Raw genomic sequence first — 16,264 nt, 5'->3', positions numbered from 1 at the left:
TATATACACTTTAGCCTATATCTATGTTAAAAAATAATGTTGCCAAAGTAATAATATGTTATCATTATTATAATATATATTAGTAATGACAAGCAATACGAAAGCACAATTACCTGGGCAGCTATCTGGGAATGGAATTGTTGAATTTGAGCTTTCAAAGCCTCGTTCTGCTCCAAAATGTCCTTACATAAATAACAACCAAAAAGAAGAGGGGTGGGGGGAAGTGTGATATTAACAAATATACTAATGTACATGAACTAAATGAGGTACAAACTTATGTTTATCTTTAAAAAGGCATTCTCAGATTCCAAAAGCCATAATTTTAACAACAATGACTAGGCACTATATTTTGTGAGTTGATATAGAAGGTAAATTAAGAATAGGTTGTGTTGTCCCTAATCTAACACAAAGAATTTAAGACTGAGTGAGGACATCTTTAAGCACATATTCAAACACACGGTATTGTGACAACTGCTCAAAGATTAAGTTATAATTATTCATCACCACTCCACAATTAGGATAAGGTAGATGGTCCTCTCTCTTCTACAGAGACACACATTTTCTAAGAAAAGAATTAGATACCTGAACTTGCATTTGTAAAGACTCTTCTTTGGTCACCCTTTTTTGCTCCGATTCCATTAACTGCATTAGTCTCTGCTCCAACTGTTGCTTTGATACCAAGGTGTCTGTGAGCTTACTATGCAGACTCTGTACTTCATTTTCTTTGGCCACAAATTTGCTCTGTAAATCTGTAACCAAACAGCATTTTACAAAGTTCTCTTCCTTTGCCTGGTTACTACTATTCATCTTTAGCACAGGCATTATCTCCTCTAGAAGAAAACTCCTTGAATCTCTCCTCTTTTCCCCCTCCTGCACATGGCTCCTCTGAGCACTCTAGGTTTACCTTTATCACAGAACCTGCCACACTGTACTAATTCTTATCCTCGCCTAGGAAGTACACTTTCTGAGATCAGAACTACCTTTTCTCTATATCCAGAGCAGTGCCCAAGGCTTAGTGCACAATACATTCTCAAAAATGTGTTAAGTTAATGGTACATGAATGCTTAAAAGTGTTATCATTTCTTGAAAGCATTCTTTATATCCCCAAAGACACTTTAGTAAGTTATCTAGTGAATTTCTTATAAATTCCCTGTACTATCCTACCTGGAAAACAGAGAAAGTTGTTGAGGGCTAACAAATGTCCTGGTGTAGAATGAAGTACAACTTTTCTGTCTGCTTCTCTTATTAGCAATGACCCCAAAACAACAACAACAAAAAAAAAATGAGAAACAAACACAAACTATCTTTGATATAATCAGAAATGAATTAACTCCAAATCCAGAAATTAAGGTAAAATGAATGGGGAGATAGATGATCACTAACATGGAAGGGGAAGGTGTCTGAAAAATCTGGAAAGTCTCAGGAAATGGAGGTACTAGGTATCATGAGAGCTACCTCTTGGCCCCACAAAATAATCAAGTCCACCACCACAACCACCAAGGAAGGGAAGCAAATACAGGGAAAAAGAGAAAATGCACGTGTGTGCATATTTTAAAAGATGTTGCTGTCATAACAAGACACTAATAGCAGAATGAAACAGAACTCAAAAAAGAATTCCTTATAATTAAACATACTGGTCATATCCAGGATTAGAACTCAGAAGAGCGTAATATTTCTTTACCAGCAACAGTGAAAGTTAGAACACTGAATTAATGCCCTCAAACTTCTGTGGGGAAAATTATGAATAACCTAGAACTCTCTATCCAATCAAACTACAAATCAAGCATGAAGATAGAAAAAATAAAAACGTTTTTAGATATGCAAAGCCTTAACAAATGTACTTAGAGGCATGCTCTCATGGGATTAAAAGATATGCAATTAAATGAAAGAGGAAAGCAAGAAAGATGGCAGTAACATAGTATCCAGAATCCAGGTAGTCTCAGGAAGACAGCTATAGAGCCAACCTAGAAAACAAACACGTCCTGAAACAGGAAGACAGAGAACTCCAGAGGGATATCCCCAGGAAAAACTGAAAAGATTCTCCACTACCTCATATGTTGAGAGACAGGCAGAGGAGAGAGGGTAATAGTTTAACCATAGGTAAAATTTTAAATCATAAAATAAAAATCAAACAAGTTAAAAACATAAAGCAGTAATTAGCTCTAGGAAAGAAAACATCGTTCACAGGAAGAATTGCAGTTTTAATATTTATCTTGGCTCAGGACCAAGCCACATTGTTATAATGATGTTAACAATGAATACTGACATGATCAAGAAGTATGCGTAACCACGCTGGCAGAATGAGGGGAAGGTGGGAGGAATGGTGTGGGAGTTAAGACCTCATTTCCTGTAATAAAAGTCAACAGATGCCTATTAAGGGGAAAGCAGTAAACGTACAAATAATACATGTATTTACAAATATGACGGAGAATACTAAAAGCAAAAATGATTGCTTCTGGTCAGAGTGAGGTTTTACGGTTTACAGTTACATAGTTTATAGAGAAATATATATAGTTTACAGCTCAATTCTTTTGTCAACATTCATATGTGCTTCATTGATGAAATGTAAAATGTAAATTTAAAAAATAAGCTAATGTATCTGAACATTCACATAAACTTTATATATAAAGAAAAAGGCCTTTAAGTATGTTGGGTGTATTAAAATATTGAACCAAAGGGAAATATGGGAATGGAGGGATGGCAGGCATGGAGAATCAGAGGAAACCGAAGTCAAAAAAGCCAAAACTGTATGAACTGTCCTACTGTTTGGAACTGTATTTTACTACACTGACTCTTACGGGAGAAAAGGAGTAACAGTGACAAATAATACACATAATACAAGCTCCGTTATCCCCCACATGGATTCATCAAATTAAGAATAAGTAATGAAAGTCAGCATTTAAGTAGACTGTTTTAAGTCAACTATTTGAAATTGTAATGCTCTTTCTCTTCAAAATACAGAAAGTGAATCCTCCTTTATAAACAAAAAATAAAGAGATAATCAAGGAACCAAAGGGAATAACTACAAAAGGGAAACACACACAACTAGATTCCTATTACTCCATTATAAACTATAATTTTCTTTGCAATTTAATGCTTCAGGATAAAGCTAGTAGAGAATTTATTTTAGAAACTCTTAACAACTCTTAAGAAAATAAAGTACTCTGAAAGTGCAAAAGCTACTTTGGGTGGCCTAAACAAAAAAGTTCAAATCACACTTTCTTCATATATACAGAGGGGAGAAAATTTTTTTTTAATTAAACATATAATGTATTATTTGCCCCAGGGGTACAGGTCTGTGAATCATCAGGCTTACACAATTCACAGCACTAACCATAGCACATACCCTCACTAATGTCCATCACCCAGCCATCCCATCCCTCCCACCCTCCTCTTCCCCAGCAACCCTCAGTTTGTTTCCTGAGATTAAGAGTCTCTTATGGTTTGTCTCCCTCCTGGTCCCATCTTGTTTCATTTTTTCCCTCCCTACTCCCCCCAACCCCCTGCCCTGCCTCTCAAATTCCTCTTATCAGAGAGATCATATAGTTATCTTTCTCTGATTGACTTATTTCATTTAGCATAATACCAAGGGGGGAGCAAATTTAACCCAGGACTACCTACCAAATTTACATGAATACCTCTCCCCTTACCTTGCTGTGCTGCCTCATGCTCTGCTGTTCTCTTCCTAATATAGCTTTGGACTTCTTCCCACCTTCTCTCAGCTTCTTGTAGTTGAACCTGGAAAAAGAGTAAGTCAGCATAATCACAGGATTTCAAATTTAAAAAAAAAAAAAAAAAGCATCCTCCTCTTTACTCTTGTCATAAAACTGCTTATTCCATCAGTCTCCTACATTAATAAAAGAGGCAGATATGTCCAGACTTAAAACATACAAAGATACCAGCCGCAGTCATTCTACCCTCCAATTCACAAAAACCAAATATTTGTGCAGGTAGGTCACTACAGCTACTACTATGTATATATCTGATCTATTTAGCTAAGATCTGTTTTCCATTTTTATTTTCTTCAGCTGATAGGCTTTCAAAAGACAGAATGGTATCTTTACTGCTAAATCCCAGTAGGTACCTAAAATTCAAATTTTGAGGTCCAGCACAACACTTCAATGATGACTACAGTCTTTAGTATCATTTATCTCCTTAACCATATCCATACAGAACTGCCCTATTTCTAAGTGCCAGCAGTAAACATACCAGCAAGATAAATTTTGAATAAAAGAAAGGATAATTATATTAATCTCCCAGAGGGACCCCATGAAAATGCCAAGAAAACAAACTTCCACCTTCAATTATTCTCAAAGTCCTTTTAACCCCTACCACTCTGAAACTGATATTAAAGTATGATTCTACCAATGACCTATGTAGGAATCTAATACACTGGACTTACACAAATTGAAGTATGCGTTCAATAAATCCTCTCCCCAGTAAAAGGAGGAAAGGACAATTCTATTTTATCACTCTACTCAATATGCATAAGCTATAAGGTACAGAAGAAACAAATCTATTCCTCTGTAGCCTAAGCAACCCCATGCATGACTTCTCAACATGAGCTTCTTATGGTACTAAGTATCCTTCTGGTGTCTAAAAAAAACTGTGTTGGTTTTTTTTTTGTTGTTGTTTTTTTAAATACTATGGCTCAAGTGAAAGCTACTGGAGCAGTTCTTGGTCTTGTGCAAAGGAAAATCATCTATTCCAATGATGGAAGAAAAATATGCTCTACAGAACTTACTGAGAAATCCAAGTTATGGATGATAAATTAAAGGTAATTTTAACTACTTGATTTTTGCCTCACAGGTGAACCCTAACCACCCAAAGAAATTGTATCTGTCAATCAGCAAATTTAATTTTTCATTTCTTCAGTCTTTTAACTTCAGTCTCAAGCCTATATTCAATTCTTTTGTTACTACACATGCTTCTACACAGGCAAAGCACTTAAATTACAGGTTCCTTTAAACCTCAAACTGCATTTCTCAAACCTACATATACATTTAGGTCCCTGAATTGAATATCTACATTATTTATGAAATGATAACAAAAGGGGTGGGACTAGATCACCTTCAGCTGAGTAACTGCTTGCTCAGCATTCTTCTTTTGGACCTCCTCTTGCTGTAGCTTTCCTGTTTTCTCCGTTAGCTCATTAACCAACCTAGCATAATCCTGGCGTAGTTTATTTAGTTCAGCAGACTGCCTGAAAACAATAACTGGATTAGGAACCTTCTATTATTACAAACACATAAAAAGAATCAACAAAACATTTGATACCTGTTTTTCTAAGCAATTCCACTTACAGCCAGTAGAAAAGGAAATGTTTTACGTCTACTAATAATGAAGTCTGGTTGACTATAATTTGTGAATCATCCTGGTAACAATTACACAAATTCTAAAATCACCATAATCAAGAAAAATGGATGACCACATACTCATGAGCATAAGTCAACAGCGTCACCCTCAAACTGGTGTTCTGAAAATCTGCTGAAATCAGTCAGAGTGCTTATTATTCTTGTAAACATGCTACTAACTCTTCTCTAAGGCACAGTTTCTCACAGTATAGACCAGGCCCAATTTCATGACTATCACAAGGACTATGTCTTAATATGCAGATTCCTGGGCTCCACCTCAGAGCCACTGAATCATAATCTTTTAGGGGTAGGACTCAAGAATATGCTTTTTTAATGAACATGCCAGATGCCTTTCTGAATAATGAAGCTTAAGAACTGCTGTTAAAGGGGACAGGTGTTTTAAAACTTAGAAATTCAGTTTCATATATTTGTAGACAATGTTGCACTGCTAGCATTAGTGTTTATCACATAGTTTAGCTGAAGAGGTTCTTCACATAGCAAGAAAATTGTTTTGGAAAATTAATTCATTTTAGAAACAAATGTAAAACACAGAAGTCTAATCTATTACTATCAAACACGATTTTGATGGTTCAAGAAAATATTCTGCCATTCAATGAAAATATTCTGCCATTCAATTAAAAATAAAGCATTTGGAAACATACTTGCTTTCTAGTTGGTTTGTAGTGTTGCTGACAGCATCTCTCAGTATGCCATTCTCCTGCTTCAAGTGAGCTATCTCTGCCTCCATCTGCTCACGAACTTGCTGGAACTAAAAGTATTTTACAAACATAAGATTTACAAACAATGACTGCCAAAGCTAACTTAAAAGATACTTCATTATAATGAGAATGTAAAAGGCATCAATAGAATGAAGTTTGGACCATCTTTCTCAAATAAATACAAATTTAAAGGATGAATTATGTTTCTTTTTAAATTTTTTTAATTTATTTACTTGACAGAGAGAGATACAGCAAGAGAGGGGAACACAAGCAGGGGGACTGGGAGAGGGAGAAGCAGGCTTCCGCTAAGCAGGAAGCCAGATGCAGGGCTCCATCCCAGGACCTCAGGATCATGAACTGAGCCAAAGGCAGCCCCTTAACAACTGAGCCACCCAGGCACCCCAAGGATGAATTACATTTTGATTGCGGTGAATGCAAAGTAAATACAAGCTGCCACAACATTCAAGAATGCAAGTGGATGTTAGCTGCTATCATACTGGAAATGTAAAATAAATACAAATAGAAATGTTGTTTTAGAAATAAAAGACTTAGAATTTCTTTCCTACCCAACAGACTCCTACAGAATAACCCTATCTTGATCCTTTATCAATTTTATGTTTGCAGTTTTTAATGAAAAGATTTTAGTAATCAAGTTTAAAAACTGAAAATATGTTTAACACATTTATATTGTCACAAACTGAGCTATAACCAAATAGATGGCAAATTCATCATGCAAAAATCTATTCTCTAAAATTCTGGCCTTTCAACCCACGGAATGGGAGAATATATTTGCAAATGACAGTACAGACAAAAGGCTGATATCCAGGATCTATAAAGAACTTCTCAAACTCCACACACACAAAACAGATAATCGTGTCAAAAAATGGGTAGAAGACACGAACAGACACTTCTCCAGTGAAGACATACAAATGGCTATCAGACACATGAAAAAATGTTCATCATCACTAGCCATCAGGGAGATTCAAATCAAAACCACATTGAGATACCACCTTACACCAGTTAGAATGGCCAAAATTAGCAAGACAGGAAACAACATGTGTCGGAGAGGAGGTGGAGAAAGGGGAACCCTCTTACACTGTTGGTGGGAATGCAAGTTGGTGCAGCCAATTTGGAGAACAGTGTGGAGATTCCTCAAGAAATTAAAATAGAGCTTCCCTATGACCCTGCAATTGCACTACTGGGTATTTACCCCAAAGATACAGATGTAGTGAAAAGAAGGGCCATCTGTACCCCAATGTTCATAGCAGCAATGGCCACGGTCGCCACTCTGTGGAAAGAAACAAGATGCCCTTCAACGGACGAATGGATAAGGAAGATGTGGTCCATATACACTATGGAGTATTATGCCTCCATCAGAAAGGATGAATACCCAACTTCTGTATCAACATGGATGGGACTGGAAGAGATTATGCTGAGTGAAATAAGTCAAGCAGAGAGAGTCAATTATCATATGGTTTCACTTATTTGTGGAGCATAAGAAATAACATGGAGGACATGGGGAGATGGAGAGGAGAAGGGAGTTGAGAGAAATTGGAGGGGGAGGTGAACCATGAGAGACTATGGACTCTGAAAAACAATCAGAGGGTTCTGAACGGGCAGGGGGTGGGAAGTTGGGTGAGCCTGATGGTGGGTATTATGGAGGGCACGTATTGCATGGAGCACTGGGTGTGGTGCATAAACAATGAATTCTGGTACATTGAAAAGAAATTAAAAAAATAAAAAATGAAAAATTCTGGCCTTTATTTCTTATTTTAGAATTACAGAACCAAGAGATAAAGAACACAAATCTCATATTCCCGTAAGGAAAGGTCTTATTTTAGAATGTGAAATAATCTTAATTTTAAGAAAACCTAATTGAGAGAAATTAAAGCAAATGTATTTATCTTTCAGAGAACATTATCACATAGAACCTATATCCTGGCTTCTAAAAAAGAAAAAGAAAAAATAAAACACCTTCCACCATCAATAAGAATACTACAAATACTTGACTTAACAGTAAGTAGCAATTAAGAAGAAGAAAAAGAAAAAAAGAAAGAAAAAGAAAAAAATCATTTGAGACTAGGAAAATCAATTCTTCAATAACCCATTTATTAATGGGAAAGAGTATCTCACACCACTCGGGGTTGAAAAGACAGAGGATCAGGTCAAATGAAAGCACAAAGCAGTGGATACTATAAGAACCTGACAACAGATTCATTCACTTCTTTTTTAGTGTTGTTCTGTGGAAAACATTGGGACTTTGATAGCTGTGAAGAATAATTTAAGATTTTTTAGCAGACTAGCAATGTGATCAAAATAATATCTAAGATATAAATATCTGACAGTATTTACGTGTTAGAATGGAAATGAGAGATTAAAAAGCCACTATACCCCTGGGGATAAAAATACATTATATGTTTATTAAAATAAAAAAATTTAAAAAAAAATAAAAATAAAAAGCCACTATAATTATTCCAGTATGAAATAATAAACTAATGAAGTATCTAAGAACTGAATGCAAGAGTACCTTGAAATAAAGTATCTTAAAGATTTCAGAAAAAACTGTAAACTGGGCAAGAGAGAGAAACCAAAACGATTCAAGCATGAAGATAATAATGCCTCAGATGTTGGAAAATAAGAATTTGATCAAAAGCAAGAGTTTGATCTTAGACATGTTAAATTTGAGGTGATGACGAGAGCTTCCAAATTGAACCATCAGCTAGCAATGGAAAAAATTCAAAAGTCACTGGCCCAGAAAGATCATATAGGCTAAATATTACACACCCTTTAGATAAGCCAACACAAACCATGTTCTTCAACAGCCTCTTTATCAATGATAAAAATGGTATTTCAATCTTAGAGAAAGAGAGAACCAACCAACCAACCAGATTTAACTGGAATCATGAAAACAAGTAATATGTAGAAAAGACAGTAAGAACTGAACCTTCTGCAATGCTGAAAGAAGAGAGGTAGAAGTAAGACAAGAGACAAGTCACTTGGCCAAAACCTTAGGAGTCATCACCCTTCATTACCAGCTCTTTCTCTTGTTCTCTCCTCCACTCCATCACTAAGCCCCATCTGCTAACTCTTGTGTATCACTCAAACTCAACCCCTCATTGTCAACATCTGATTTTAGGCCCTTGTTCTCAGACCTGGATTCCTGCAAAAGCCTTGTAATTATCTCATTCCACTCTCCACACTGCTACCAGAGTAATAACTAAAAATACTAATATAATCACACTGCTGAGTTCCATAAACTCTTTCAGTGGCTCCCCAGTCTTCAGGTATATAAGGCCCTTTAAGACAGGGCCTCTACTTACATCTCTAGATCTCTTCCTCACTCTACCCCTGATTTCCAAACACAGCTTCTACTGCATTTCTTATGAACTTTTATCACTGGGCAACCTCTATCAAAAACACTTGGGATGCACTCATTAAAAAGCTCCATCCTAAAGAACCCAGATGTCCATCAACAGATGAATGCATAAAGAAGATGTGGTATAGGGGCGCCTGGGTGGCTCAGTCATTAAGCGTCTGCCTTCCGCTCAGGTCATGACCCCAGCGTCCTGGGATCGAGCCCCATACCGGGCTCCCTGCTCAGCAGTAAGACTGCTTCTCCCTCTCCCACTCCCTCTGCTTCTATTCCTTCTCTCTCTGTCCTGTCAAATAAATAAATTAAAAAAAAAAAACAAAAAGATGTGGTATATATATACAATGGAATACTATGCAGGCATCACAAGAAATGCAATCTTGCCATTTGCAACGACGTGGATGGAACTAGAGGGTATTATTCTGAGCGAAATAAGTCAATCAGAGAAAGACAATTATCATATGATCTCCCTGATAAGAGGAATTTGAGAGGCAGAGCTGGGGGTTGTGGGGAGTAGGGAAGGAAAAAATGGAACAAGATGGGATTGGGAGGGAGACAAACCATAAGAGACCCTTAATCTCACAAAATAAACTGAGGGTTGCCGGGGGGTGGGGGTGTGTGGTTGGGTTATGAACACTGGGGAAGGTATGTGCTACGGTGAGTGCTGTGAAGTATGTAAAACTGGCGATTCACAGACCTGTACCCCTGGAGTTAATGATACATTACATGTTAATAAAAAAAAAAAAAAGTTCCATCCTGGGCCCCAAAATAGACTCACTGAACCTCTAGGGATGGGACTAAGGAATCACACCAATAACTCACTGCCCATTTCTTCACTCTTTTACCTGATAAAGCCTAATTGTTTTAAAACATTCAACATAGTCTGCATATCATTTCTATAATTTCTATAATCCTCCTCTTCCCTACTCCCCATCCCAATAGTTCCAAAGCATCCACTGCTTACCTCTACAGTAATCCCCCTCATCCACAGGTAGTACCTTCCAAGATCCCCACGTAGATGCCTGAAACTGCAGAGTACTAAACCATGGGTATACTATATCTTTTCCCTATACATACATACATATATATCACAAACTTTCATTTATAAATTAGGCATAGTTAAGAGATTAGTAACTAAAAATAGAACTTTAACAATATACTGTAATAAAAGTTACATGAAGGTGATTTCTCTCCCTCAAATATATTATACTGAATTCACCCTTCTTGTGATGATGTGAGATAATAAATGCCTACATGATGAGATGGAAGGTAATGACGTAGGCACTGTGACATAGTGTTAGACCACTACTGACCTTCTGACAGTATGTCAGAAGAATCATCTGCTTCCAGACCACAGTTGACCATGGTAACTGAAACCACAGAAAGTGAAAAGGAATAAGGCAGGACTACTATATTGTAATGGAGTATTTACTTGTCAGTTTCCAGCCTCTGCCTCATTCCTACCTCAAAAAGGTGCTTACTTACAGATAGGGAGCCAGTTTAACTAGTCATTGTACCATTGCCCAGCACACACCCTTGCACATATTAGGCACCTAAAGTTTGCTAATTAATGAATGCAAAATTTCATTTTGTTTTCAAAAAATAAAAAGATACCTTCATCTGCATCTGCTGAGTCTCTTGATAACTAACATGCATTTTGTTTTGAAATACATTATGTTCCTTTTCTAATGTTCCAATCCGATCTTTCATCCTTGCTATAACCACATTGCTTCGTTCTTTCTCTGACATCATTTCCTAGAAGAATAAACCAGAAAAAAGATTATGAAAACTTATTAGAAAATAAATACCATAAGATTATAATTTTAAAAAACATTTTTAGCATCAGCAAAACTGATGTCAGTAAGACAATCATGAATTTTGAAATAAGTACATGCTTGAGGTCAAAGGTTTAAAAAAGAAATTGTCTCTGCATCTTACCTGCATCTAGCTTTACACCAGTTACTTTCATAAACACTTTGTTGTTCCATCTACTCTTATTCCAATCTACTTTCTGGTCTAAGAGTTAAAGAGCTGAACCTAGAATAATTCCTACATTCTAACTTGATTTTAAGAAAGAATAGTCTTAAGGCAAAATAATTAGGGTTCAGATAAAGACCTTAAAAAAAATAACCTAGCAGAGAAAAAAAAAAAAGTCTCTTTGCTAAGAGAAAAGATAAAAAGATGTTTATAGTAGAATGGAAAATTGGAAGAAGGAAAAGTAAAAAATCAGAACTCCAAGTTTTATTATCTTCCCAAATCAAATCTTAAAAGGGTGATTTCATTTTGTGTTGCAACTATTATGAACTCCTAGAACAAATATTACCAAAGTAAAAGAGAGCCAACCAACTTTAAAGTTACCTGCAGACATCATCAGTTTATACTCCCTCCTCTAAGAAACTGAAAAATTTTAAACTTTTTTTTGAAGTGAATATATGCGCATATGCAGGGGTGGGGGATTGGGGCAGGGCAGAGCAAGAGGGAGAAAGAGAATCTTAAGTATGCTCCATGCCCAGCATGGGACACAACTCAATCTCACAACTCTGAGACATGAACTGAGCCAAAATCAAGAGTGGGACACTTAAATGAATGAGCCACTGAGGCACCCCCAAAACTTAAAACTTTTATGGACTGATGGTTTCCTCCCATAAGAGTTTACTTATATCTGCAAAGTGTTATACTGATGTATATAATACACTTAGGAAGAAAGTACACACGTCATAAGTATATAGCTCAATGAATTCTACAAAGTGGATAACTTCTTAATTTTTAAATTATAGTCTGGAAATTATAGCCACATAAAACTGTACGAAAGTGTGTAATCTTAAGGAAACATGCTATTTTAGTAACATTTATTGAGTAACAATTTCGATTAATCTTAATCTGACCAAGTTTTTCCACTAACTTTTATTTACTTCATATTTACACATATTTACACATATTTATTTACTTCACACATAAAAGGTATTATATTCAAATGAGGCCATCCTCATAATGTCATCAAGTAGCTTTACGAAAGATTAAAAAAAAAAGATTAAAAAAAAAAACCTCATTTATTGTATTTAACTCTTAAAGGTAAAAAAAAAAAACAAACAAAAAAAAACCCTCATTTATTGTATTTAACTCCTAAAAGGAGAAACAAGTACTTCAGGAGGAATAAGACCACATTTTTCCATAGAATTTCAATTATGTTCTCAGTCTACCTAATCTTTTTTGGAGATATAATTAACACAGAACATTATGTAAGTTTCAGATATACAACATGGTTCAGTATTTATATATATTGCAAAATGATCACAATAAGTCTAGTTAACATTACCACTATAGTTACAATTTTTTTTTCTCATGATGAGATCCTGTAAGATATGCTTTCTTAGCAACTTTCAAATACATAACACAGTATTACTAACTATAGTTACCATGCTGTATATTACATCCCCAGGACTTATTTTCTAATTAGAAATTTTTATCATTTCACATGATCTTTACATAATTTCTAAATGTTTTTCAGTTTTTTTTTGACCTCTCAGAGTAAAATTTGTGGGGTTTGAAGAACTTCATTAAAAATTATAAATATTTATCACAAGAACCTTTATAAATAAAATTACCTATTAAGAGTTCCACATTTATCCTACTGGATTTAAATAACCAGTTCTATGCTTCCTTAGAGACTAATTATAGGTCAGACCCAATTGAAACATGCCCCCAATGCCCAAATGCTTCTGTTATTTGAAATCAATATACTTAGGAGCACCGTTATTTTAAATTTGTAATTCAACTATAGGTTATAATATGAAAAAGTGAGAAATCACCACCATAATTCTGTAAGAAATTGACTCTTACTGGGTATAAATTTGCTATAACAAATAATTAAATCTGTGATTACAGACAATTTCTGAAATCGCTCACTGCTTTTGATTCAGAACACATAAATCCAAGAATGTCTTCACCTGAGTCAACTGCTTACACCGATCCTTACTAGCAGCCGCATCTTCCTTCACAGCAGCAAGTAACTTGTCTTTTTCTTGAAGCTGATGTACAAGTGCAGTCAATTCTCCTTTACTTGACTACAATTAGGAAATCAATACAGAATTAGTAAGAGGGAACAAGAGCTACTGAAAATTATGAAAATGAAGTATCTAATAAAGTGTTCTTAGGCCAATGCGGAATTCACAATTACATATAAAGCAGAATCATGTTCAAGTACTATTCAGTGAAATAACATTCATGAAAGTCACTGTATCATTCTATATTCTGATGCATACAATAGGATACATATCAACCAAGAAACAAATTTTTTAACAAAGAATTCTAAGTCTCCAGTTTTAAACCCAGAGTCAAGATAGCAATCTCCTTCTTCTCTTCCTAAAAGATCAAAAGAGGAATATGAAACCAAAATGAAACAATCATCTGTAATATCAAAACATACATCAGAAAAGACTGCCAAAATTAGTGCAGATCAAATACAAGTGCTTGACAACCCTGTCAAAATACACAGGACTACAGACGTGCCCTGGTGCCTAGTTCTCTGAAATTAACCAGCATATCCTGAAAGGAAAAACCAACAATCTTCCACTTGACATCAGGAACAAAGACAGAAGGTAAGGATCTTCTTGGAAGGAGAGCTCAAGAAGCAAGAAAGAAGAAATCAGACAGACAAACGTTACAAAGAGAGCAGCTAATGAGGAAGAGTCGAGAGAAATTCTCTATAGTGAGACTCCACAGTGAAGTCTTTTTTTTTTCTTATGATTTTATTTATTTGACAGAGAGAAAGAGAGAGCACACAAGCAGAGGAAGGGACAGACAGAGGGAGAAGCAGAGTCCCCACTAAGCAGAGAGCCCAATATAGAAATTGATCCCAGGACCCTGGGCTCATGACCTCAGCTGAAGGCAGACACCTACCCAACTGAGCCACCCATGTGCCCCGTAGTAGTGAAGTATTTTATCTGGGAAGATGGAAAGGCTAAAAGAACTTATTTTCACACACAGCCTGAGGAAAACAGCAGCTACCCTTGGTCCTTTCAATATCAATCTCCAGGCACAGAGCTGATCCAAGAGGAACACTGTCACTAAGAGTATTGATTAAAAAGAAAATAGGGTCATGGCGCCTGGGTGGCTCAGTCTGGTAAGCATCTGACTTTAGCTCAGGTCATGATCCCAGGGTCCGGGGGTCCAGCCCCCACACTGGGTTTCCTGCTTGGCAGGGAGCCTGCTTTTCCCTCTCCCTCTGTGCTCTCTTCAAATAAATAAAAAAAATCTTCAAAAAGAAAAAAAAAAAGAAAAAGAGAAAGAAAATAGAGTCTATGCAAGATACATGAAAAACGGAAGGAAAATAACAAAAATAAGCGACAAATGAAGAAAAATCACCAAAAAAGGATTGTGAAAGAGCAGACAAAATTGTATCAAAAATATTGCCATGATTTTTAAAAATCTTACATCAGTCACTTTTGGAAAAACAAGAGCAAAGAACAGAGCTCATGAGAATAGATAAGCTCAAAGAAAAGACCAGAGAATGAGATGAAATGTGAGCTGGCAAAACCCAAACCAGAAGTAAAAATTACACCACCTAAGAAATAAAATCCAACTAGAAGCAGAGAACAGAAAAAGACACGCTGCTGAACTATGGTAAGACACAGCATCCAGGATGGAGAAAAGTAAGTAAGAAAGAAAAATAAACCAAAAGCTTTTTTTTTTTAGGATTAAAATGTGAAAGATAAAGACAACAGGTAAAGATTTGGCATATACTTAATCAATACCCATTATTTCAATTATGCTAAAGGGATAAATCTCATGATTGAAAAGACATGCTTTACCCAAAGAAATATTCAAAGAGGACACAGGTGTCAAGGCCAAAACAGTATTAAATTTACTGCTGAACTTAAAAGAAGCTGAATCCCTTGATGTTTGTATAGTAGGTGGACACTGGTAAAGTCCAAGAAATAATAAATACTTGGGAATATTGCCCAAAGGATGTTTTTATTCTGAGTGTGTAGTCTGACAAAAATAGATGAAAAGCGTGCAAAATTCAGCGCGGTTTCAGACCTCTATCCAGCTATATGAGTAGAGAATAGTAAAGCAAGAGTGAAAAATTTTCAAGAAAGTGAAACCCAGATATATTATACCCCACCAAATTATCATTCAAATATAATGACCAAAAAAAGGCATTTTAATCTGCCAGAATTTGGAAATATAGTTCCTATGAGCCCCTTTTGAAGAAATTTCAAGAAAAATAACTTCAGCCAACAAAGAAACAAATAAATACAGAAACTATGTCCAAAAACAGTTATCAAGCTTTAAACCCACCATTAATCTGTAAAACTATGACTAAAACAAACATGAAAATTACAGTCACAAAACAAACATTAAGTATTCTAAGTATCTGACAAACAAATGCTATAATTAACAAAAGTTTAGAGACAAAAAGGAGAAAGTATAGGAAAAAATTTAAGTAGGCAGACTTTTTCCTGTTATATAGCATAGTCAAAAGAATAAAGTTGAAAATCACATAATTGAGGCAAGTATATCTAAAGGCCAACACTAAGAAATTAATAATCAACTAAAATTGTCAAATCAAATATTTTCTTACTAATAATTACACTAACAGTTAACATTTTTGAGCATTTATTGTATGCTAGGAACTCTGAGCATCTACTATATATTATTTCATTTAATTTTCAAAACCTGATTATCATTCCCATTTGGGAAATAAGGAAACTGAGGCACTCAGGTTAAGTTACTTACCTAAAGTAAAGCCAAATAAATCTCTATTACCTAAAGCCAAATAAATCTCAATGTGGCAGAACTCAGATTTGACCAGGAAATGT

The 16,264-nt window shown here is 35.5% G+C and overlaps 1 protein-coding gene across 5 annotated transcripts in view; it reads right to left on the bottom strand.

Moving 5' to 3' along the window:
* The window catches only part of KTN1 (kinectin 1), a 125,023-nt gene that overhangs the window by 48,659 nt on the left and 60,100 nt on the right, over positions 1 to 16,264 (bottom strand). For all 5 annotated transcript variants that reach the window (XM_080808570.1, XM_080808572.1, XM_080808569.1 and 2 more), the window contains exons 6-12: positions 13,391 to 13,507; positions 11,058 to 11,198; positions 6,017 to 6,123; positions 5,071 to 5,203; positions 3,651 to 3,738; positions 583 to 749; positions 114 to 182 (exon numbers count right to left, since the gene is read on the bottom strand). In XM_080808570.1, coding sequence (XP_080664696.1) covers positions 114 to 182; positions 583 to 749; positions 3,651 to 3,738; positions 5,071 to 5,203; positions 6,017 to 6,123; positions 11,058 to 11,198; positions 13,391 to 13,507 — 822 coding nt within the window. The remainder of the gene's footprint in view (positions 1 to 113; positions 183 to 582; positions 750 to 3,650; positions 3,739 to 5,070; positions 5,204 to 6,016; positions 6,124 to 11,057; positions 11,199 to 13,390; positions 13,508 to 16,264) is intronic.

Source organism: Martes martes, assembly GCF_963455335.1.
Source record: "Martes martes genome assembly, chromosome: 7".
NCBI lineage: Eukaryota > Metazoa > Chordata > Mammalia > Carnivora > Mustelidae > Martes > Martes martes.
The sequence above is the reverse complement of the archived record's forward strand: the minus strand, read 5'-3'. Positions and strand labels throughout refer to the sequence as shown.